A 27,124-nucleotide genomic window follows, 5' to 3' on the forward strand; every position below is an offset into this window, starting at 1 on the left:
TTGGTTTAAACACCATGTTTTATTTCAGATGTCAAAAAGCATTTTCAGAAATGCTGTGGGGAAAATGAATACTGTAAAAAGCCGAAATATGAGGACCAGCTCCTATGTCTTCTCCAGCACTGACACATCCCACCACAGGTTCAACCAGGACACCACAACCGCATCCTGGGATATGGCACATAGAAAACAAATCCTGCAACTCAATATGACTTTTATAATAAATGGGACACAGATTGATATCATCGGCGTCAATTTTACTTTCATTCTGTCTTTCATGTAGGCTAGGGGAGGTTCGAGTACACTTCAGGGAAATGAGGTGAAAAAGAGTTGATGAATCTAAAATCTTCCTAAATTTAATTCCTCACTTCTGTTCTTTAGGGGTGATCTTGTAGGTTTCACCAAACCAACGAAAGCAGGCAGACTGAGTTATTTGAGCAAAGACATTCAAGTAACAACTGACACAGCAGCAGCAAACAATAAAATATTTCCTTCCCATATTAATGAGATTAGGGCAAGTTAAAAGTGATACCCATTGAAATTAATATTTCAGTGATGGTGCTCAACTGAAGGCCAGTGCTACCGATTACAAAAACATGTCAATTCAAGTCACTTGAAAAAAAATGTTGCTACATTCAAGTGGAAAATGACCAACTGTGAGCGAACAGAACATAAGCACCAAAGAGCTGATTTAAGGGCTGGGTTTGCAGACACATCTGAATAAGGATTACAAGAGTTCAAGATTCCTCACATTTCAGCCGAGGCACAGAGCAGCACCGGTGATCCAGATGTACACACTGGTTCATCACAGAAGTAGTTTCCTCCACCTCATCTACACTCCACCTGAAACTTGACTGAAGCATTCAGTGTAAAATTCTGAACAGCACAGGAGACATTGATTTTCAGATTTTCAAATTATATTTCACCTCCTGACAAAAAACCCCCCAAAACTCTTCTATTGAACATGTATTAATTTCTATCTGGGTGCTGGACCATTAATCGGGCCCTGCCACTAATCCTTAATATTGCCCAAAGTTATGCACTGACTGCAGATCAGATAGTGTAGGAGAGGAGGCACAATTCAGAGGAAACCACTAAGAGGATGCGCACCAAATGTGACTAAACAAAAAGGCAACAACATGCGAGGCAACCTGTTTGTAACACCATTCTGGTAATACCTGAACTGGTAATGAGGTGATACATACAGTTTTCCCCTCCACCTGTCTTCACCCTTTGATTTAGCATTCATCACCCATGAGAACAATAATATTAAACATCCTTTGCTGTCACATCCATATGAGGGCATGTTGAAAATAACATATTTGCAATGGGAGAAAGGTTAGGTCCTGGGACGTACCAACAGAAAACTTTATTAGCCACATTCGTTCTGTTATCTGCATCCAGTCCACAAAAAGATGAACCTGATGTGATATGGTCCTCAATTCCCATTATGGTTTAAGCATTCAGGAACCAAAAAGGCAATAAAATAAACACTGACTGGATGACCTTTAGGAACACAAATGAGTCTTACGCTATATCATGGCAAGAAGATTTCAGCATGTCAAAGTATGGTCAGACATCACAACAGCTACAGCAGCAGCCCTTCAAACATTACTTTTTATGTATCCACAGCTGGGGTGGGCAGGGTTGTATGACAAGGTAAAAACACCCAGAGTTGTTTTTTTTGACATTTTTGGGTGTGCTTTGAGTTTATGGATACCAACAGCATCTCTCTGCCTTCCAGCCAACCCCTTCTCACTTGTAAGTTTGTAAAGACTAATGCTGTAACTGTCAACAGAGTAACAAAGAGAATGAGGAAGAATACAGAATTCTCTGCAGAGGCAGGGGATGGGAGTACCTAAGGTGTTTTTCCTACAGACTGACCTCAAATCAGTTTAAAGGAGAGTTTTATTCAATTTTGTGTTGTGCTAACCAGTTGCTGGTTGTAGCTTTATATTTGATGGACAGATATGAGAGTGGTATCTATCTTATCTAACTCTACACCAAATGTGTGCAAAATGTGTTTTGCTTTAAAATCATTGATGAAAACAACATACTGAAGTTGTTAAGAGCAGTGGGAACTGTCTTGCTACAGAAATGCTGAAATGTTCAAATTGCCTTTCTACCTCAAACAGCTGAATCTTTTTCACTGGTTTGTGATTTGAGCTTCAAGAGACTCAGGACTGAAGTAGAACACAGGCCAATCAGGGTTCAGGATCTCAGACACAACTCCTTCCACTGAATCACTTTGTGTTTAACTGACTGTCAGAGGCCAAGTCTGCTCTGTGATTGGCCACATGCACTTATAATATCTTTGGTGAAAGTCACCTCCTGGCATTCCCTAACTTTCCTGTCGCCTAGCAACAACATAACACAACATGCTAATGCCGTCAGCGTGGTAATGCCCGGCGTAACTCGAAATAGTATACAAAATAAAAATATTCTTTTAAATAGGTATATATAAACATTGCATTAAAAATAGAACCGTATCAAAACACGATTATGAGTTCATAGTCTGTCTCTTAACCTCCAAGCGTGAGCGCTAAACAACCTGCTGGTCTTCCACTTTACCAGACCTCCACCCATCTCCCCTTCACATCCAGAGTTCATAGGTGAGGTCTCGTTGTGTAGAACCTTTACTGCGACTTAAGCCCCAAACTATTGGAGGACACGGGGTAGGAGTAGGCTTTGCCCAGCACAATGCGGTCTCGGAGCAGTTTAAAAAGGACATAGTAGTTGCAGAAGAGAATAAGGCCCAGAGAGAGAGTGTGGTTCCAGCGCTCAGAGCGCAGCAGAGAGTATAACTGGTACAGAACCACACTGGACTCGATCCAGATCAGCAGGTTCAGGATCCGCAATGGCTTGTGGAACAGGAACTGGAACACAAAAAGACAGGAAGAGAAGATCAGAAAAGTAGAAAGTATTACAGAGCATATAGAAAGTCAAAGATGAAAACATTTGATATACATGGAGTTGACAATAAAATACAATATAACATAATACAGGTTTATACAGATTTACATTCAGCCAGCCCCTGTCTTCAGGATGTGTGAAACATGGTGGATTCAAGCACAGGTTGTTATGAAGGAGCAGACAGAGAGGCAGAGCTGTGGCTTTGTGCTCTTCTTTAACACAGAAACCTTTATTTGATTTATTTTATTTTTTAGCTATCAGTGCAGTTTGCATATATTTTGTCTTGACTTCTGCCTTCAGTTTGTTTTCTTGATCCAGCACTTGTAAAAGTCTTTGGGATGTGCACACTCTAATCTCTGTCTGTCCTCTTCTGTAATTAAATCTCCGATTAAAGTCACTGATGCCATCAACACAGACATACTCACATGACGACCGACTGGTCAAATCATAAATTTCAACTTCAACTTGATGCTGCCTGTATTGAGTGAAACATGTGTCTGGTGATTATCAAACTATCCTCAGCCTGATGTTTGACTGGCAGTGCTGCTTGATCTCTGCTTTTTTTCCACTATAATATGCTGCAAGAACTTTATGGTTGTGTTGTTTGTGGTTTTGCTGTACTGGATTGTATCATAATATAAAAGGTGTCCAACTATTTTGTTCAACTCTAAATGAATTATTTACTGTCACTATGATATAATGTACAGATACTCACATAAAACCTTGCATGCGAAACATCAGAGGGCAGTGCGACATTATAGGGTCCAACTGCCTTATACAGACATCGACTGTGTCGTACCAACACCCCCTGAGGCCAAATGGTACTTTCTGACCACCTACAAAAAACATCGACACAACAGTTACACATAAAACCATTAAGAGAGTCATTTTTAAACCTCTGCATGTGTATATTGATGTGTGCACAAGGGCCACTCACACATGCTGTGGTGCGTTGCTGTATGACCCGTGCTCCAGTTTCTGCCAGCGGCCCAGGTGAGCTGCAGAGCGATGGAGCAGGTCACAGTAGCTGGGGGGCAGCAGCTGGCTCATCAGCATCACGAACGCATTGATCCACACCATGATCAGATGCTCACATGACCAGCGCATGTCATAGTACTGGGTACTCTGTGAAAATCAAGTGACAAGGAAAGTTAAATTTGCCTTAAAGGCCCTGAAAACCTATTTTCTCAATCGCTTCATACTGTGTGTGATGGAGTCCTGCATGAAAACACAATGTTTTTGCCAAAGTTGGAACAGTTTTTGTTATTTCGTATGAAACGTTTTCTGTAACTTTTGTTTTGTCTGTTCTCTTCTCACAAATGGGCGGCACACTGCTGGAAAAAGATGATGTCACGCATTTCTGTGCAACAATGAGGATATTAGCAACATTTAAATCAAATCTGATGACAGCTGTGGGGTTGTTTGCTTATGTTGCCGGGCTATTATCGAACTAATCAGACCAGATGAACCAGATTAGCGGACTTTTCAGTGTTCTCTAACTAAATAGTACCTAACAATGTTATTTCCCTAAATTTTACTTTGGTGGTTGCATATTTAGTCATGAGTATTTCACATTATGGAGAAATACTTAAACCAGCAATAACTTTGTTGAATAACATTTTTGGCCACTAGGGGGCAGCAAAAACATGCTGTGACCACAACACTGACATTATCACCCCGGGTACATTTCAAGTCTCTCAATTGCATCCACATTTCCCTCACTTGCTTCTTTTCCTTGCGTCTCTCCCACCGTGTATGCATGGAGAGACGCAAGGAAAGAGGAAATGTGTTTTCAGAGAAATGAGACGTAATTTCCTCTGAAGCGTCATGTGAAGTGATGTCCGTTTCTGATGACAGCGGCAGCTGATCACAGCTGGATCAGCTGTCAGTTGGCATTAACAGCTGTAGAGACTTTAGATGGAGTTTGCGTCTGCACACATGTGTGCTGTGCTAATACTAATAAAGGTGCACAGTTATCACTGCCAGAGCAGCTGTGTTTTCTCTCTGTAGCCTGTTACCTGCTTGACAAACATCTGCACATGAATAAAAACCTGTATTCTGTATTTATACTGTGTCCTGCTCAGTCATGACATGAACGATTTCTATCGGCAGGATGTGTTTATATTATTTATTCATTACTTGCATCTATATTTATTGATATTCTGATTGTGAATTCAGCATTTAATAACCCAGAATATGTTTACTTTTACTTTAATGTTATCCATAATAAAAGTTAATGGAGGAAATAACAGATCACAAAAAGAAAAATCTTTCTAATAAATTAAGAAAGCTGTTTATGGTTCTTTTGTTGTTGATCAGACCAACAATTAACAGATTTTTAATTAGATGGTGAATCAGAAAACAAATAAAATATAGGGAGTAATACACTTGAGTTTAATCTGTAATCTGTCTCCACTCAGTGATGTTATGTATCAGATCAGTCCGATCAGCTATGGCACACAATCAATAATTGATTTCCAATAAGGGGGCGTGTCAGCTGGTAAAAGACTTCCGTGAAGGATGCTCTCGTGTATCCTCGTTCACGGCTCCTAAGAGATCATCCTCGCTCCTCAGAGCAGAAATAAAAGCTTTGAGACAGCTTTCAAAATGGCGGACCAGAACGACTTCCGGTTCAAGCAAGGATCAAGGAAATATTAAATAAGAGACTTGAGATGTACCCACTGTTAAGTTGAATGGTAAAGTTTTTAGCGTCTCATCATCGAATACACCTAAATTTTAAGCCATGTTTTCAGGGGTGTTAAGGTGAACAAACAATGTCCTCTGAGTTAATGGTTTTCATGCCGCCCCATCTTGATCTGCACATCAACACTGAAATCACTAAGAAAAAATGCAAATAGAGCTGCAATGATTAGTCGATTAGTTGCCAAACTATTAAATCAATTGCCAACTATTCTGATAATTCCACCTTCTCAAATGTGAATATTTTCTGGTTTGGACTGTTGGTCAGGACAAAACAAAACATTTGGGGATGTCACCTGGGGCTTTGGGGAACATTTATAGACCAAAAGACTGATCAGTTAAAAATTTGTTAAATCAATAATGAAAATAATCATTGCAACCCTAAACGCAAATGGAGAGACCAATACCAACCTTTACGAAGCAGAGAGGCAAGAAGGCTACGTAGTAAGCACTGAACAGTGAGTTAAACAGCACTTCCTTGATGCGTCGATTGAAGTCGCTCTTCAGCTCCTCCACCTCCGCTCGTATCAGCTCTGGTGTGTGAGTGTGTGTGTGAGGTGGGCAGGTGTGGGTGGGCATGTGCGGGGCACTGGAAAACTGCTCTCTGAGATTCTCTCTTAACAGGAAGAGGAAGTCACGTGGTCGAAAGAACGGGGTCTCTGTTAGATCGGTCTGCTGGTGGTCGGCTGGGTAATCACAGTCAGCCGGTGCCGTTTGGCTCTTCCCCCCTTCCTGGTGGAAACAGCAGAGCGGGACGTACACGCCAAATCTAGGATGGAGGGAGGGTGGTGAGTGAGGAGAGAGCATCAAGAGTTTGAGTTTCAAATGATGGCAGGATGAAAATTAGTTGTATGATGTGAAAGCATCATGCGTATTTAAAATGGTGAGACAAATAAAGGGACTGTGGATACAGAACCACTTCCATAAGCACAAAAACGTGCTTACTATAACCACTTTCCAGCTACCTGCATCACTTATTTGAATATCAGGTTAATGTCTAGAGAGATGGTGTGGTGTGTGTGGTGGCCTAAAGGTACAATGCCTTGGTTTGGGTGTGGAGGCAATGCTTTGCATAAGATTCATTCCTTTCATTTCCTTTGTCAGCACATGCAAATAGTAGATACACAAAGAAATTAGACTAAAATACACATTTTATTCATTTTAGTGCCACAGCAGCTAAAAAGCATGTGAGTAAATCATCTACCTTTACTGATCATGTTTTGCTTGCTCCAGTTCTGCTTTAAATTCAACAAAGATGGCCTGGGTAAGGATTTCATCTGACAATTCTAATACTCAGAGTATTGTCTCAATGCGGTTATTGTGCATCAAAATATTGTTTTGCACACAGTGTAAGGTGACAAATTAAATGTAAAGCAGCCACCACTTTGGTTCACACCTTTAAAACCGACAATCCAATATTCACGCCCACTTCACACAGCGATTGGTTGTTAGTATGATTTTTATCTGACCCTATGTATTTTACTGATTTTGGATGTTGGACGTGTGACAGAAACATTCCCTAGTCTGTATGACACCTTGGGTAATATGGTATAGCCCTTCTGGGGGGTCTTTTAGATACAAACAATGGATCCATGGTTAAGTTTGGAACGGTTCCAGATGTGGGCATGTGATGACACATACTATGTTGTGAGATAGCTGTCAATCACTTGATGGATGGCTCCCAACGGAGGTAGTGCCCCTGGAAAACATGTTATTCATATGATAAGATACAGATGTGTAACCCTATATAAGCTGTGCATCGACAGTGGTACATGGCCCAGACCATCTTTGTATATGGAATGGACCCGATGGCCATCGTCTAATAAACGTCTACAAAATAAGAACTTCGACAGCTCTTCCTTTGAACGATATCATCACACATCCTTCCTTTCATTTGGCGTCACGAACAGCCGGTGACGAGATATCAGGTAAGCAGATGTTTGTGATATTTTGAATTTCACTGCTTACCTGACTGCTCACTGCGAAGTACCTGGTTTTTGGATGATGTGGTGTGATGTTGTTCTATTGGCTATGTGGGACTGAATCAAATTATTAATTAAATTGGTACGGTTATTGAAACCACTTCTCATAGTGATTGTTGATTGGTATTGAGCAACTGTTGTCAGGGGCACTTAACATATAATTTATCATTGGGGTCGGACTGTGTGTGCCTTACGAGCGCGCGCCTTGGTGTTCTGACGAAGAGAGGTCAGACACATAGAAAAAAAAAAGAGAAATCTCCGGAGTGGACACACAGTATAAGTCACACTGTCAGAGCGCTTTTCAAAAGAGAGAGAAAGGCGGGTCTGGGCAGGGGTGCAGACGAGAGGCTATAGAGCGCTCCGTCCCGACAGAGACACTGTTAGAGCACTTTGAGAGAGAAAGTGGGTCTGGACGAGTGTCACAGGCAAGGGCTGTCTAGCGCCTTGTGCTGTTTGTAAATAAATGTTATTGTGATTTTGATTATATAGCGGTTGAGTGCGTTCTGACATACAGTTGATCGTTATATCAGCCCGCACAAAAAAAAAAAAAAAAAAAAAAAGAAAAGAGAGTGGAAGAGACATAAGAAAGTTCTTGTTTCAGAGACGCTGCATGCTTTGGTGTATTATATACTAACAATATTTAATCATGGGGTCACAATCCAGTAAAATGAGTAAAGAGGAGATTGAGATAAAACACAAAACAGAACATGATCTACCAAGAAAGGAAAGGAAAGCAATGAAGAAATTGTTAAAGACGAACCCTCACCTTAAAGAAGTTAAAGCTAAAACAATAAATCAGATGACACCTAGAGAGTGGATGCAAACTAAAATAGGATTTTACTACATCGAACCATTCTTAACAGACATCTCCGAGTGGACAGATAATAAATTTCCCAGAGACGGTAGTTTTGACAAGAGTAAGTTAGACTTCATACGAGCATACATAATGGATAATACTGCCGTACCTAATCCGAGTTGGGACAAAGAATATATGATAAAGGTGTTCAAAGCATGGGAAATGATGAGTCGTCAATGGCCAGCAAATATGACAAAAAAGCTAATGAAAAAGAAGAAATTTAACCTTATAATGACACAAGATACAATGAATACGGAACAAGTGCAAGCGGAGAAAACACAAATGATCAAGACAACACCAGAGAATAAGTTATATCCTAATATAGATGACATTATATCTCCGCCCGAATATGAATCTGATAATGAAATTATGGAATGGATGATTTTATGTACAGAAAACAAAACTAAATCTTGCACGCCGAAAAAAGTCACTGCATCTTTGATATTTCCAGTGGAAAGTATATCCAATCAAATCAAGAGCTGGAGAAGACAGTGTACTTTTGAATGGATGCAAAACTGTAGGAAAATGTTTGATATGATATCGAATAAGTATCATGGGCACAGTGACAGAATTCGGGCGCAACAAATCAACTATCTGAAGGAAGCAATGTCCTGTGAATTTAAAAAATGTTTTGCCATACTGAAGAATGGGCAAGAGATAGAGATCAATGAAGTATCTAAATGCATGATTGATAGCTTCAAAAGAGTGTTGAAACGGTATGAGCGCGAACAGGGTTTCACATTAGATGTAGAGAGATTTAAAGACCCTAAATATACTAAAGCGGTAATTAACAGTATTACGGATAAAGATGCGGAAATTCTTCATGACCTTATAATGACATACATACAATATCAAGAGGAGCAAGAGAAACAATCAGCGGACGGAGAAACTTTGAATGTTGCGTTTCCACTAGTCACGTTTGATGATAGAGTTTTAGACAAACCTTTGACGCTGAGTGAAATATCACAAATCACACGGGATGCCCCTAAACCATTGATAAATCCCACAGCCTTTTTGAATTGGTGGACAACTGCTTTAATGCATAGCGCAATGTCAGGGAGAGATGTTCGTTACATATTGACAACTTTAATGCCAAATATTAGTGTAGATAAACTGATAGAAGCATGTGAAACATTAAGTTTTGATAATGATGGTCCTCTTGAACATGAAACTCGACTGGAGAAGAAATATCCATGGTTAGACAAAAGGCATAAAGAAGAACACATTAGAGAAATGGCTGATTTTCTTCAAAAGAATGCTGCGCAAGAGAGAGATATCACGCAAATTTTGAACTGCAAACGTAAATCTAATGAACCAATGTTTGAATATGCAGCGAGATTTCAAAAGTGCTGGAAAGAACAGGCCAAATTAGAAATAAAGGAGGACAAAGATCCCTTTTTCACTGCTATGTTTCTAAATGGACTAGATTCAAATTCTTCTTACACTCTAAAAATCGCCGCACCAGATGTTTATTCTTTAACTCCACAAGATTTGTTAAAGAAAATAAGGGAGTTAGACGCCATTGGATTGTTTGAAAAGAATAAGAATATGACACAGGCTTTGCAACTCAATCACGAAGAGCCAACATACAATTTAACAGGTTTCCAAAACACGAACAGAGGGAGAGAGATGAGAAGAGGCAGGGGCAGAGGAAATGGAGCTTGGGGTGAGGGGCAGAGTTGGGCCCCCACACAGAGAGGAGGTTACAGGCAGATGACAAGAAGGGGGAGAAACTTCAACAGGAATGGGATTGGACGTGGAGCAAGGCGAAATCCAGCTGATGTATGCCATTATTGTCAACAGATGGGACATTGGGCAAGAGATTGTGAACTAAAATGGCAGGAAGAATGTCAAAGACAAACATACACAGGAGCAAATTTTAACAATAATACACGCCCATACACACAGCCTCGAACACAGACACTGAACCAGCAGTCTGAGACAGCTGCTGCAGGAAATGTGATATGGAATGCATGACTCAGACAACAGAGGGACATGGATGATTTAAACTCACAGCATGTTAAAGTGATAATTAATACACCTCAATTACAGATTTCTAGTAAACCATCTGAGATACCACAGTTAACCTTGAGCATTGCAGGTAAAAGGATTCCTTTCTTAGTGGACACTGGAGCTACTATGTCGTGTTTGAGAAGAAAAGATTTGAAATGCCCAGTTAGTAAGGAAATCGTTAAGTCAATTGGCATTTCTGGAGTGACTCAAACTGAACCAATGTCTATACCATTGACAACTTGTGTGGATGAACATAAATTTCAACATTCCTTTATAGTGAGTAATACGACACCAATGTCACTATTAGGAAGAGACATTTTAAGCAAATTAAATGCGGTTATTTCATGCTCTCCAGATGGGTTGGAAATACACATTCCTGCAGATAGAGTGCATCAACTATTGTCTCATAACATTGGAACAGCTTATATAGCTACATCCACATTAACAGATGTTGATTTAATTTACAGGTTGTTTGCCATGGACGAAATCAAGAAATTAGCGGCATGTCAACAAGCAGCTGCAGCTAAAATATTACATATGAAACCAGTTGATCCTCCATTCTCAAATAAGATGATGAGTCAAAAGGAAATGGATGAAAATACACCATGTTTTTACATGTCTCCCAATGGTCTTGTATTATTATGGAAAACAACAACTAAAGAGATTCGATTCTTTGTATGTGCTGTACGCACAGACTTTACAGATATTGATCCATTAGTGAAATCATGTATTGAATACCTTGAAAGAGTACCAGATAATAAAGATCAAAACAAAGACTATGTCATATGGTCTTATAATGTGGAACCAACTCACTTCTTCATTAAACCGTTGCAGCATAATATGAAACCACTGATCGTGGAGAATGCAATGAGAGAAATTCAATTGAAAACGCCATCCATATTAGCGTCAGTTCCAACAGAACTATGGGCACTGCATGCTAATCATGTTGGATTATTAAATATACCACCATATCGAGCTAAAATTAATCCCAATAAATATCCGGTTTACGTTAAGCAATATCCACTTTCTAAAGAAAAGGAAGAAGGAATTAAACCGGTTATTGAAAGTTTATTGCAACAAGGAGTAATTGTTAAGAGAAGATCCCAAAATAATACGCCGATAAATCCAATCTTAAAGCAAGGAACAAATAAATATCGGTTCACACAAGACTTAAGAAAAGTTAATGAAGCCGTTTATCCCATTGCACCAGTAGTACCAGATGTTAATTCCATTTTAGCAGCACTGCCAGCAGACTCTAAATTTTACACAGTAGTAGATTTATGCTCAGCATATTTCTCCATCCCTGTACATCGGGATACACAAGATTTGTTTGCATTTACATTCAAAAATGAGCAGTATGTGTGGAGGCGCTTGCCAATGGGCTTTGTTGATTCAGCAACTGTATACGCCTCAGCGGTTAATATGCATCTGGCTCAATTGACCTTACCCGGACCATCTACGCTATGTGTTTATATTGACGATATCCTCATAGCATCACCAACTGAGTCTCACTGCCTCCAAGACTCTATTGCTCTCCTAAAGCATCTCGCCATGGGTGGACACAAAGCTTCTCTTACAAAGCTACAGTTTTGCCAGCCAGCGGTCAATTATCTGGGCTTTGTTTTAAGAGATGGATGCCGATATTTGTCTCCCGAACGAGTGAAGGCAATAAAAGACATCAAAAGACCAAAGACAAAGACTGAACTTTTATCCTTTCTGGGTCTGGTGAACTATTGTAGAGCATGGTTGGCTGATTATGCCACATATGACTCTGTATTGCGCAAGGCAACCATCAAGGATGCTCCGAACGACATCCAGTGGAATGAGGAAATGAAACAAGCCTTTCGTCACATCAAATACCTTCTCTGCACAGCTCCAGCATTGGGACTGCCGGATTACAAGCTAACTTTTCACCTCTATGTGGCAGAGAATGGTACTGTCGCATCCGCAGTGTTAGCACAGATGCATGGTGACAGGTCAAGACCCGTTGCATATTATTCCAAAACACTTCCATTAATCGTACAAGGCATGGTTCCTTGTTTACGAGCTGTTGCCGCTGCTGCCATCATGGTTGAGAAAGCACAAACGATAGTCTTAGGACATCCACTGGTATTACATACAACACATGTGGTAAACATTATTTTGCTCAACATAACAACACAACATATGACTAGCCAGAGACGTAGTAATTATGAGCACATTTTAACAGGGACTCAAAATCTTACTATTTCAACCACAACACATATTAACCCCGCACTACATTTAAAGGCATTACTACATGGGGAAGACAAAGAACACGAGGAAGTGGAACATGATTGTATGGAATTGATTAACTCCACCTCCAGTGTGAGAGCAGATTTGCAACAAACGCCTTTGGAAATTAATGACCTCATCTTATTTTGTGATGGATCATCAATGAGACCGGATGATAAAACCACATTATCAGGTTACGCAATTGTGGACAATCAAGATAAATGTATTGAAGCATATAGGCTACCTGTTTCATCAGCACAAGCGGCAGAGCTAATAGCCTTAACTAGAGCATGTACTCTAGCACAAAATAAGACTGCAACGATATACACGGATTCAAAATACGCGTTTTCGGTGGCGCATGATTTCAGTAAAATTTGGGAAAATAGAGGATTTATAACAACCTCAGGAAAACCAATTCAACATGCTACTTTAGTGAAAGATCTATTGGCAGCCATGATGTTACCAGAGCAACTTGCCATAGTAAAGTGTGCAGGCCATTCTAAAGGCGAATCAGAGGTGGCAAAAGGAAATAACTTAGCAGATAAATATGCTAGAGAGGCAGCTTTAAATGCAACCTTCCCACCATGGTTGAACACAGCTCTAACAGCAGTACAAACGACTAATCCACCTTATACTGTTAATGATTTAATTGAATTTCAAACACAAGCCTCAGAGGCGGAAAGAAAGTTGTGGCTAAAGAAGAACTGCCATAAAGATGTGGATAATTTGTGGAAATTTAAGGATAAAAGAGTAGCCTTACCTAAACTAGCATATGATCCTCTAATCGCGTACGTACATGGGATAACTCATGTAAATTACAAAGCAGTAACAGATTACATATCTAAATTGTTTTTCACGATAGGTTTGGAGAAGCATGTTAGAAGATATATCAAAAGATGCTTAATTTGTGCACGATGCAATCCACATAATAATCCACCAAGGCATGAACACTTGCCAAGACCGGAAGGACCTTTTCAGTCATTACAAATTGATTTTACGCATATGCCCAAATGTCGTGGCTATGCATATCTACTCGTGATTGTGGATCGATTTTCTAAATGGCCGGAGGCGTTCCCAACAAGAAAAGAAAATGCTCAAACTGTAGTCAAGTGTTTAATGGAACATGTTATTCCACGTTTTGGTATACCTGAGAGCATTGACTCGGATAATGGAACTCCATTCACGTCGAGAGTAACTAAATTACTGGCTAAAGCATTAGGAATCGAATGGAATTTTCATATTCCTTATCATCCACAAAGTTCAGCTCAAGTAGAGAGAACAAATAGAACGATTAAGGAAAAATTGATAAAAGTGCACCAATCCAGACAGCTAAATTGGATAGAGGCATTACCATTGACGCTCTTGTCTATAAGAGCAATGCCGAACAAAACTACTGGATTGTCGCCACATGAAGTGTTAATGGCACGACCTTTTCCTTTAGGAGTCAAGATGAACAAGAGAACACCAGTGGATTTGACACAACTACAGGAATTACAACAAAATTACGTTAAACATCTGTTTTCTTTCGTTTCTCAGTATTCTCAGCAGGTATTTGACGCTCTTCCTTTTCCAGCTGATACGCCTACACATAACTTCCAACCAGGTGACTACGTGCTGATTCGCAGTCTAAAGCCTACAGGAGGAGAACCACGCTACGGACCTCCAACTCAAGTGCTGATGGTGACAAGGACCGCCGTCAAGGTCAAAGGACAACCACAATGGATTCACGCATCCAGAGTGAGGGCGGCACCATCGACCGAAATGGAGGCGACAGATGCGAATACGGCAACGTCACAAGAGGCGGAGACGGCAACGTCGGAAACACAAGAAGGGGAGTGATGAGAGAGCGTGAACGAGGGAGAAACACGCATGACACATCTAACATTTTAAAGTTTACTAAAATAGCTAACCCCAGAGTTATTCTAAGCATTGTAGCATGCGGCATGATATTTACTTGGATAGTTGTACAATGTAATGTAGACGGAATTAATATGAATGATGGAAGTGATGAGAAAGACAAAAGCATGTGGAATAGAAAAGAAGAGAAAAGTGAATGGATGAAGAGGATGACTAAGCGCATGAGAAGAGCGAAGAGGTCAGAGATTGTGAAACCTAGACCGCACATGGAAGTAGGAATGATGGATCACGTACCAGTGACTGATTTGGAAATGCAATGTCTGTACTACCCACTAACAACTGATGCAATCAAACCTTACTACATTAATAAGGTCACATACATCACAATTGAACCACATAAGGTAGATGTACAAGTAGATTACCAATCGGTAGCAAATGAGACAATTGTAACTCGAATATTTGTATTGAGTGCACTGACGTCAAGACCGAGTGTAGACTTTTGTAATGATGTATGGGAGAATATGACACCGAAATTCTACGTGCACATAGATCAAGGCGCATATAAAGAATTTCACTCCATTGTGTTGAGGGCCGTTCAGAGAAAACCACCTCAAGTATGTGTAAATGCGATAACCGGTATCATACGATATGACCTTGGGTTTACTAAAGGATGCAGAAGTAATATATATATTCTCACCAGTTATCCTTTTCCAGCTCTGGATAATGTGATTTGGTCGTGTGGAGAGAATGTGTATACTTTCATACCTCCAAATTGGCAGGGAACTTGCGCACCATATTGGATTCCCAAAACAGCTAAATTTACATCAGAAACAGAAGATGAAAAAGAGAAAATAGGCAGTGAAGACACCCAAAAAATAGAATGGCCGAATACAACAGGGAGAGACCAAAAGGCGAATGAGGTGACTGAGGAGGACGATACACACACTTACAAGGAATTGAACATTAAACCAGGATCAGGCCATCCTTTTGAATCTAATTTGTGGTACCAATCAGTTAAGAGAAGAGTTAGAAGATTGACACAGAAATCTTGCTATGCATGTTCGTTACTCCCGTTGTCAACTAGAGATGTATTTGTTCTAGTAGCAAAACCTCTTAAAGGACCAGAAGGATTACCCGCGTTATGTACACTAGCATATATGTACGTAGTCCAAAACCACCCTAAGACAGGAACACACGTGTTGACAACTTCGTCTCCGAGACCAATAATTAGAACAAATAGAATGTATTTCGGTAAGATACTTAATCTAGTGATGAAAGAGAATAACATCATGTACAAAGTAACACAATATGCAATTTATTCCAACATCTCAATTAGTCAACCAAATGGACAGGATCTCGTGAGCATTCATGTGACTAAATTTCACGCACCAGGAGATCACCCATCTCTTGTGGGATGTACTAGTTTCTATGAGAAACACATTTGTGACGTGCCATACGATTTATCGGCGACACCGACGAAGTCATCAGCAATTGTTAATGACACTGACATTTTTGACCTATGTCTTGAAGGAAGACAAGAAAACGACACAGGAGGAGGTCAAAATATGGGATTTGTGCAGGTGGACAAATGTAGATACATCATTGATAAAGGGAACGATTATGCACAGTTGGCATTTATGGGTGTACCCGTGATGGAAGGATTTTATTGGTGCTGTGGAGAACATGTTTGGAACAGTCTTCCACCGCGATTCAAGGGAAGATGTGGAATTTGCATACTACATGACGTAACTTATGTAGTGGAGCCCGTAGAGTATATCAGAAATAACGTGACTTCGTCTAGAGCCAAAAGAGAAGCCAGAGAAGTAAAAGGATACATACATCTGAGGAACACTGATCCTCAGCGTTTGGCAGAACAATATTATGCATTGGATGATGGGTACCAGATTTACACTCATTCTCAAATGGTGTTCGCATCTATATTTTGGAACACTGAATTGCAGTACAATAATCATTATCTTATAGCATTGACACGACATGATTTAGCATTAATGGCTAATTCTACATCTTTAGCGCTTAAGTCTATCAGTAGTGAATTGGACTTGATTAAGCGATTTGCTAATGACAATCGTGTAGCATTGGACGCTTTAACCGCAGTCAACGGCGGCGTCTGCGCTATCGTTGGTGAAGGATGCTGCACATATTTGCCCTCGGATTCGGAAGGAAGTGGCAATTTGTCAATTGCGATTAAGAATTTGAGAGATATCCAGGAAAGCATTGTTGCAGTTAATAGGAATGCACGAATGGAAATGGGTTACAGAGGAAACAAGATATGGGAGAACATCGCAAGGTATTTTGGGGGAAATTCTGTTTTAGCTTGGCTGGTAGGATTATGTGCCCCTATCATGGGCATTGTGTTGATAGTAGCCATAATAATGGGTTGTTGTTTCCCAATTTTCCGTGCCTTAATCATGAAATCCGTTTCTTCTGTTTCTAAGACTATACTGGTCCAGAATCCAATCAGAAACACCTACATCTACGCTCCACCTGAGATGAATGAAGACGACGACTCAACGTCTGTTTCATCCGAATCGTCTGAAGATCCAATGAACAACGTGGACTAAGGACTAAGAGACATTTTGTAATAGTCAGAAATGTGGAGAAGATGGGGATAATGAGTTACATGGAAACTCTGTGTATGAAGAGACGCACATGGGAGCATTCTCATTTGCTTGCTAGTGATTTGGCGAAGTCTGGTTAAAGGGGGGTCGGAGAACCAATAGGGGCCTCGTCCCTGATGCCAGTGAAGAGTTGTAGCAAGGACACAATGGTAACCAGGTCACTATTAGAGGCAAGGGAGAGTGAAGCAGGTGTAGTCTAACATAACAGAGGATAATAAAGACTGATGTATTCTGCAAACAGCATGGTAACGTGAAGAGTTGAGGACAAGATGGAAGGGAAGATTTTACATGTACTATGTGTATTTTTTTAACATGTGTATGTAAGATGCTACATTTATGGTCATATATGTTGATTTTATAATATCCTTATGCAAAAAAAAAAGGAAAAGAAAAAAAAGGGGGAATTGTTAGTATGATTTTTATCTGACCCTATGTATTTTACTGATTTTGGATGTTGGACGTGTGACAGAAACATTCCCTAGTCTGTATGACACCTTGGGTAATATGGTATAGCCCTTCTGGGGGGTCTTTTAGATACAAACAATGGATCCATGGTTAAGTTTGGAACGGTTCCAGATGTGGGCATGTGATGACACATACTATGTTGTGAGATAGCTGTCAATCACTTGATGGATGGCTCCCAACGGAGGTAGTGCCCCTGGAAAACATGTTATTCATATGATAAGATACAGATGTGTAACCCTATATAAGCTGTGCATCGACAGTGGTACATGGCCCAGACCATCTTTGTATATGGAATGGACCCGATGGCCATCGTCTAATAAACGTCTACAAAATAAGAACTTCGACAGCTCTTCCTTTGAACGATATCATCACACATCCTTCCTTTCATTGGTAAAGTGTGTAGAGGTGAGAAAGGAAACAGAGTTTGAACTTTGGACTCTCTTCACATGCTACTTCACTTTTTTTGTGAGTACAACTAAGTGCAACACTATGAATGCCTTTGAGAGTCTGTGTGAAAGTGTCAGCTGTTATCCCCATTTGTTTGATTCATTGCAGCGTGACCCTCTCTCTTGACAGCAGGCATTTTCCACCATCTTCAACTTTAGCCATTCAGAACAGATAAAGAAGACTTTTGCCTGAAGATGTGGCCAGATGACAATTTGTATGAACTAGTTTGCTTTATTCCTTTAGAGCATGAAGGTGGGGGGTATGAAAGACTCACGGGTATCCCAGGAACAGGAGGTTGAGTACAGAGTGGTTCTTGCAGAGGTTGACCAACGTCCAGCAGAGCACCCAGCCACACATGGTGAGCAGGCTCAGTCTTGCTGCGATTAGAACCACATAGCGGACCAGCGATCTCCCGCTGCTCTGAGACACCTGGACGAGACAGAAGACAGAATAACTCACAGTTGGAATTGATTCTCATTGAGCTAAATGTGCTAAAAACTCTCAGGAAAAAAAAAAAATCCACTATATAACAAATGTTCCGGTCCGTTTACCTCTGAAACTATAGTCCAAACGAGCCTCCTGGCCAACATGACTGTGATAAAGATAGCCAGGTGGTAGTCCATTAGATGAAAGTTCTGCAGGGACACAGTAGATTAACCCACATTAAGAGGAGAAAAAGGGTATCATTAGTTTTCCATGAAGACATTTTAATATTTCAGCACGATATAAAGTGAGAACTGAACATGCCAAATAAAATATCTATCATGTTATGAACTCCAAATAGATAAATGAACATTTGTTTATGCATTGGCTGAATGAATGTCTCTGTTTTCAAATTTCAAGAGATCATCATAAAAACACCAAAAACCTGCACAACCTGTTACTTTTGCCAAAACATATTTCAGGGTAAGGTTTATCCTTTTTGGCATTTTACGTTTTCATTTTAAAAAATACCCAGATTTTAAAAATGGAGGTTGGATTTAACTCAGATTTATTTCACCTAATCTCAGGGCTGTTTGTGTTTCATGTTGCAAAAAAGGTGCTGTTTGATGCAGTTTACGGTAAAAAAAAAAAAAAAGGTGTTCACTTCCAGTAATAGAAAATAAGACAAAAATGAAAGTGAAAAGAGAAACAATCTATAAATTACTCATCAGTAACTCAAAGTGAAACAAACAAACAAATAAGAAACAATAAAGAGTTAAGCTATAGAGTTTTTATACTCCAGATACAATTTTTAGTAAAAAGACGAGCCCTGTTTTCTTATATCAAGTGTACAAATTTAGGGTTGGGAATCAGACTTTTAAAGTTAAGAAAGAAGAAGCGACGATTACCGAGTCTTCACAACAGATCTAGTGGTGTGTGTTAAGTGTGTTCTTACAAGCGAGGTAGAGGCAGCAGGGTGGCTGTATGGGTACCACCAGACCGTCCTGTAGATGTTTATGTACTGGACAAACAAGGCCACCAGCAAATAAAGAAAGAGCAGGAACTCAAACAGCAGGCTGCTGTCCAACGGCAGCTCAGGGATCCTTGAGTGACGGACCGGCTCCGGAGTAATGAGGGCCGAGAGAGGCGGGGCGGACAGACCCACTGAGTTACTGCTCCTGAAAGGCGACACACACACACAAAGATATATACAAACACTCAGACGCATAAACAATGTTTGTGTCTCATCACACCTATTGCAAGTGGTGTGGGACAAGTTATTAGTTAAATTACACTTTATTCATAGTTTAAATATTTTATATCATTTATACAGAACTCAAACCTGATTATAAGAGCGTGTAAAGCATAAGGGAGGAAAAACAACTTACAATTTACCAGTGAAATATCTATGTTGCTCATATCACTTGTATACTGCAAGCTCTAAGAAGATATCAAAGTATCATCATAATATTCTTGTTTGTATTTATTTGTTCAAGGTCTGCTGTCTTATGCAGTGTAAATATACATATAAACAGATATGAAATAATGCTGAACAAGTCTTTAGTTTGTGCCCATATTTGTAATCCATGTTATGTTTTTCATAAGAGGTGTTTTGCAAGGGGAGAGGTTAAAATAAAGGCTGCAACTTGAGATGATTTTCATTTTGTCTGACTCACAGTCCAAAACCTTAAGATATTTAGTTTGCAATGATATAACTGGAAAACAATAAATCCTCACACTTGACAAGTTTTGGCATTTTTGCTTGAAAAATGACTGAAACCATTAATCAATTGTCAAAAATATCGCTGATAAAATTTTCATTTGAAGGCCTTCAACAAGCTCTAGTTAGAATTACTAACCGTTAGTTTAACATCTAAGATAAGTTCAGACTAAGTTAAGGGAAAAAACTCCTACTGGCATGCATAATGCAAAGAAATGATGAGCGAAGGCTGACAATGCTGCAGCATGTTTTTGATGTGTGTCTCAACACTTTTTGAAATAATTTCCATCTGACTAGAGGACAAAGATTCTTACCGTCACATGATAGATAACATCTACAGTGTAAATAGGGGCAGGTCTACACACTGTGAAATTGTGGATTAGTAGGTAAAAACATTTCAAGTCAGGATGATGGGTAAAAAAATGTATTTATGATCAAATTAGCATATGTCATTAAGCTCTAATAGATAGCACTACATCTGTACAGTTTGTCCATGACACTTTGAGTAATAAAATCCAGTGTGTGTGTGTGTTTGTTTGTTTACCTGTTCCTGAGGCCTGTACCATTGCCGAGGTTGCCTCCTACCAGAGTCTGCAGGGACGGCAGAGCAGAGCGACTTAGCTGCTGTCTGCTGGGACCCCTGCGACCCCCTGGCATGGTCGCCAGTTACCGTGGCAACCACGGATGCTGCCCACCAACCAACAGCTGCTGGGACTCCTCCCTTTCTCCTCAATGAGCCACCATATACACCGAGGCCACTGCAAAGGAAACAAACAGACAAGACTGAGACTTAGAAAAAAAAAAAAAAAGAGAAGACGACTACAATTCAGGCTGAAACGAAAAAGCTAAAAAACAACAAACCTGAAGCCTAATCGACATCCACAAACCTACTGCCAAGCAACCTGGAGCTAAATTAAGCATAATTAGAGAACAGATCTGCCCTGAGGTATTTACTTTACACTGTGCATGTAATAAGTGAACAGAAGTGAAAGTAGTTAAGTAAGGATTATTAGAGCACTGCACTGCTGCCCCAGTTTTTCAATGAACCAGTTCTCAATTCTGTTTTGTTTTATTAATTGTACAAGCCGCAACACCTGTGAAATATCTTTACTAGGTCAAACTACTTTGGTGTAAAAATCAGCTTTTTTTCCCCCTCCAGCATGAGAATCTGCTGTGCTTCTGTAACAGAGGCTTACAGAAGCAGAAGGATTCAAAGCTTAATCAATACTCAGTTTAATACTGCTTTGATCATTCCTTATCAATCCCACTTCAGGTGAATGACATGTCATGTTACCGTGACACTAACCGTATCAGTGGTTCAATTCAACCCTTACAAAAGCTGCCAGGGGTTCCCCCAGGAAATTATTTAGCAAAGGTGGTGAGCCAACCATATCCTGGCATATCTCATGTGATTTGGTTAGTAGATGATAACCAAAGAACAACAAATACTGTCATGAAATATGAGTGACACTCTGCTTGTTTTTCCTGAATGTTAATGGGGTTTTTTTTCCCTTCATAAAATTGGATTAATTTGTGATGTTAGTGGAGGTAGTCGTTATGTCAAAAACACACTATAAATGTCTGGCCTTCTTTCCCACATTGTAAATCTGTGAGAGAACGTTTTATTGAGTGTTAGAAATTAGAAATGAAACAGTTAGTTGATTGACTATAAATTATTCTGATTATTGATTCATTGTTAACATCATTTCGGCAAAAATGTCAAATATTCTGTGGTTTCAGCTTCTCAATTGTGAGGATTTGCTGCTTGTTGATATGGCAGTAAATGATTGAATCGTGAATATTTTGTCTTTGTGGTTTTGGAGTTTTTGTCGGATAAGCAAAAGCAATTTGAAAACATCATCTTGGGCTATAGAAAAGTGTGATGGGCATTTTCTGACATTTTATAGTATAAAAGAAAATCAATAAAATATTTTATAATGAAAGAAAGTTTGTTGCAGCCCTAGAAAGATTAAACTGCTTTTGTTATCTGTCAATGTGTCATTCAGGGGAATATTAAAAAGGCAACAGGGATTAAGGGAATCAGTGCTGCAACTAACAGTTATTTTCATTATCAAATAATCTGTTGATTATTTTCTAAATTAATTGATTAGTTGTTTGGTCCATAAAATGTCAGAAAATGGTGAAAAATGTCAATCACTGTTTTCCAAAAGCCTAGGGAGACGTCTGCAGATGTCTTGTTTTGTCCTGAACAACAGTCAACAACCAAAAGATATTTAATTAACTGTCATAGAAGACTAAACAAACAGAAAATGTTTACTTCTGAGAAGCTTGAGTCAGAGAAATTTTTTTTTGCCCTGTGGGTTAATATTATTACTGACAACCAAGATTGAAGAAATGTTATCATTTTTACCATTAAAGCATAAAAAGACCCAACAGATCAGAATCTGAAAATAAAATCTCTTGAAGCTAACAGGTCATTAAACCACTGAGTGCTTACAAATGGACTGTAAAACAATGAGATTGTTGGGAGATTCTTAATCAGTTCACTGGAAGATAAAGTTGAGTTTTATATTATATATATATACACACTGTATTATTCACTCACACCCTGGCACTTAGAAAGCTATAATAGTAAAACACTGTGCAAGGTAGGAAGATAATCTAACAGCAATAATTCATTAAGCTCAGAAAGGTCACAATAAAATGAAAAAAAAAAAAACTTAATTGGATGTGTCAGTTTCTTTGTTTAGTCCTGACATTCTGCAGGGGAACGGATGTTATGAATATTATATCGATATTAGAAAGTTTGTTTATCAGTGGCTGCAGCGTTATCAGACTGTGTGGAAACCCTGATAAGTACACCTTTCAAAAGAAAATGAAAATCAACCAACCTGGCCTGGATACGGCTGCCATCAACACCCAGCAACAGCACAGAGCATGGCAAAATAGACGTTTAAAAAGGAATAGTTTGGCATTTTAGGAAATACCCTTATTCACTTTCTTGCCAAGAGTTGGATGATAAGATTGATGCCACTTTCAGCTGCCCATTCAATATGAAGCTACAGAAAGCAGCTGCTTAGCTTAGCATAAAGACTGGGAACAGAGGGAAACAACAAGCCTGGCTCTATCTGCAGATCTATTTCTTTGCCGGGTGCAGTGACTTCCTGGATCCTCCTCCTGGTTGCCTGGCAACCACACGGCAACGACAGGAAGTGGCTATGACCGGCCAATAAATAGTAAGATGCATAACCAACAAAACCACAAATTGTTGTTTGTACAATTCACTTTCTATACAGATCAAACAAATGAGATATAAAGTATTAATTAGTGAACTTTACAGCTGGTTGGCTGATTTTGTTACTGTTGGACACAACCAGGCGAGCTGTGTTCCCCTGTTTCCAGTCTTTATGGTAAAAATTTGGTTTTTTTATAGACTAAACAATTAAATAAGAAAATAGTTGTTAGATTATTCGACATTGCGGCCCTGGATGAAAGTTATAATGTGCAGGTTTTGTTGATACTGATTTAGAGAGTTGTTGATTCAAGTTTATGGTTATTCTGGAGGCTGCTGAACTGTATGCATTATACCCAGAGGTGTTTGTAATATTTAGTATAATCTCATTGATATAAATGGAAGATAGTTAAGTATTAGAAACACCTTTCATAGCATAATGCAAACAGAGCAGCAACGAGTGGTCGGTTAACTGATTATTCGATCAAAAGAAAATTAATTGGCAACTACTTTGATAATTGTTTAGGTAATTTTTTTAAAATAAAAATGCCAGAGATTTATTGGTTTCAGGTTCTTAAATATGAGAATTTGCTGCTTTTCTTGGTTTTAAATGATAGTAAATTGTATATGTACGTTTTTTGATCGTTTATTGGACAAAACAAGACACTTATTGGCACCAACTTGTGCTCTAAGATACTGTAGTAGCAACTGTAGTAGTAACACCTCTCCACAGCTTCAACAAAAGATTAAAACCTTTATGAGGGATAAACTGATGGCTATCCTATTAAACTAGGTGTCCTAATAAAAGGGTACATAAACTGACTCAAAATAATTAGCTACCCTCTGCTACATGATCAAAGAACCATCCCAAAGTCTTCCTGGTGGCAGCACTCTTGGCTACTGTCAAACCACTGCTCAACAATGTCCAAAGAGCCGTCACCAATCTGCCACCCAGAGTTTCAGGCCTGTTTATACGCAGCCTGTCTTTACGCTCATGTTGGGAGAAAATATCAAGACAATGACAAACTCGGTGTAACGTCTACATGAAGAGACTGACGATCAGTACGTCTTGACTCATTCATTCAACATCTTTGTGACATTTACATCAGTGTCTTCTCAACTTGTAGATTTTAAATATGAATGTATGAGTATTTATATAGTCAATATCTTCTGTTTAAGAGCCGTTTTCACAGCAGACATTTTACCAAGAAAAGCACAGGTGTACCTAAAAGCATTAACGATGGCTCTACTCCATTTTAGAAACAATGCTCTGACACACTTGACTGGAATGCAGCCATTAATTATGTTGTTATTGTTTACACCTGGGCTCCTCCTGCTGTGACATGTCAAATAATCCGATGCAATAATAACAAGTCAGCTCTCTTTATGCTTCACTCTCATAAGGTTTGGGCAGATACAACCTATTTCATACTCATAAAACAACTGAAAACTAATAGTCCAGATATGGAAAATGATAAATAATTTATTGCAAAGATGCTTTGTCCAAACACATCTGTTTTATTTACACTTACGTTATTTTATATCAATTAGGGCTGCAACTTGCAATTATTTATTAAAGATTAACCTGTCTATTATTTTCTCAATTAATTGATTGGTTGTTTGGTCTATAAAATGTCCAACAGTCCATATCCCAAAGATATTCGGTTTAAAAAAAAAACAGAAAATATTCATTTGAGATGCTGGAACCAGATGTTTTAACTTTTTTTCTGAAAAAAAAGAAAAATGACTCAAAGAGATGAATCAATTATCAAAATAGTTGCTGATGAATTTAATAGTTGGCATCTAATTTGTTAATCAACTAATCGCTGTAGCTCTAATATCAATGCACAGTGTAGTCCTGCAACACAACTGTTTGTCTGGGTTAATTAACTAGTTTTAGGCCTATTCAACAATTAATTATCAGATGCACGCAGCCCTATTTTTTGAGTTATTTAATTCATTTTATTTATCATTCATTCTTTATCATTTATTGATGTTAGATCAATTCAATCAAACTATTCTGTAGAAACTTTTAGGTAGAATTTGATATGATGACGAGTTGATGTGTTGCACAGTGAGACATTTTAAAAGCTGCATCACAAGCAGATCCGTGTTGCAGATGGCAGCATCAAAATTAATTTATTTGTAATAACATGGCAGCTCAACAACCTACAGTTGAATGTTTGAGCCTCACTGTGCAGAATGATGTATGTGCAGAGATTGACACTAGAAGGATGTTTTCACATTTATCTGCTGAAAGTGGAAAGTTTCTCTGTGCTCATTGAAAATCCGATTTTAAGAGGTGGGCCTATGAGCATGATTTTTGACATCAAAACTAGTTTGAAATATTAATATAATGAAATATATATTTGAATATTTATAGACTATGGAAGAGAGAAGGAATAGATGTCATTTTAAGGATTTAAACATGGTAGTTATACATCAGACACACATTATTGTTCCATGCAAAGTATTTTTATGTGTTGATAAATGTGTGGAAGTCCCATCTGAGCTGGTGTAGGTGTAACTGAACACCATAATATAGTGTATAATTTATCTTATCGCCATTGTTCAGTGGGTAAAAGAAAAAAGAAAAAGAAAAGAAAAAGAAAAGAAAAAAAGAGTTGTCCCGCCCCACTTCATCAGCCAGTGATAGGCTCCTGAAACGAAACAAAAAAACCAATACCCGATAACATTTAACCCTCTTTCTATATCAACATTTCCTTTTTGCAGATATGGTTTATGAAACATGATGGAGCCAGTGTGTGTAGTGTGTGGCTGCAATATTAAGGCTGAATGTTAAACACAGGAAACACGTTAACACACACGCACACAGCAAGGGAACAAAATTACAGTTGAGTCAAAAGAGAAAAACAGGAACTGAGCTCTAGAGAAATCAACTATACACGAGGGATTGCAGGATTTTGTAAACTTTGTGGAAGTGCAACACGTTTCGGGTTTTCTGCTCACCAGAAGTTATTTGGTTGTTGTTGTTTTTTTTTTTTTTTTTACAACAGCCACTAAAAAGCGGCAGAAAGGTTGTTTTAATTTGCAGCTGCGTTCAGCTAGTTGTGTGTTTGTTGGGCTGTATTACCTTTGGGGAACACTTTAAGAAGTGTCCTTTTTTTTTAGTTGCAGAGACTTGCTATGACATGCTAAACCTGCCTGTCTGAATCATGACATCACGCTAATCGCGGAAACTTCAACCTACACGTCAACAAATACGTTAAAATATAGAGGATGTGAGCTCGTAGCTAGCTAGTAGCTTGCAGGAAGAAACGAGGATTATTTAAACAATTTTAAAAAAGAGCTCTGTAAAGCCTTCGTTACTCACACAACATGGACAACATACGGGGGGGTGAACTGAGCGAGGATGCATCAGTCAGTTGTGTGTCTCCAGACAGCACCGAGCATTTCTCCGCCTTCCAGCTTCAATGTTCCCCGGTTGCATTAAATGTGCTGGCGAGCTAAGACGGCACCGACGATGCTGGAGGGTCGCTTTCACTCCGGCTGAAAACATTAAAAAATAATAATAATTTTTTTTTTTTTTAAACGGCTTTCAAAGTTAGCCCTGGGCTGGAGGAGCAACAGTGTAAATGCGTTGCACAGAGACCGACGTGGCAAACCCGCACCTCCTCTCTGTGTGACGTCATCAGCGCGCGCTGC

At 39.1% G+C, this 27,124-nt stretch overlaps 1 protein-coding gene across 2 annotated transcripts; it reads right to left on the reverse strand.

The window, feature by feature from the left end:
* Positions 1 to 27,104, reverse strand: tmem39a (transmembrane protein 39A). 2 transcript variants are annotated; one of them, XM_044353036.1, is made up of 9 exons: positions 26,811 to 27,104; positions 20,810 to 21,023; positions 19,501 to 19,723; positions 18,674 to 18,757; positions 18,397 to 18,551; positions 6,022 to 6,379; positions 3,848 to 4,035; positions 3,626 to 3,746; positions 1 to 2,873 (listed from the first exon to the last, which is right to left on the reverse strand). In XM_044353036.1, the coding sequence occupies exons 2-9, from the start codon at positions 20,920 to 20,922 to the stop codon at positions 2,634 to 2,636; spliced, it is 1,482 nt and encodes a 493-aa protein (XP_044208971.1). In that variant the 5' UTR covers positions 20,923 to 21,023; positions 26,811 to 27,104; the 3' UTR covers positions 1 to 2,633. The 2 variants fall into 2 exon arrangements, with proteins under 2 accessions (XP_044208971.1, XP_044208970.1); XM_044353035.1 differs by having other exon boundaries at positions 26,793 to 27,104.
* Between the last annotated feature and the right edge of the window lie 20 nt (positions 27,105 to 27,124).

The sequence above is a fragment of the Thunnus albacares genome, chromosome 1, assembly GCF_914725855.1.
Source record: "Thunnus albacares chromosome 1, fThuAlb1.1, whole genome shotgun sequence".
Taxonomy (NCBI): Eukaryota; Metazoa; Chordata; class Actinopteri; order Scombriformes; family Scombridae; genus Thunnus; species Thunnus albacares.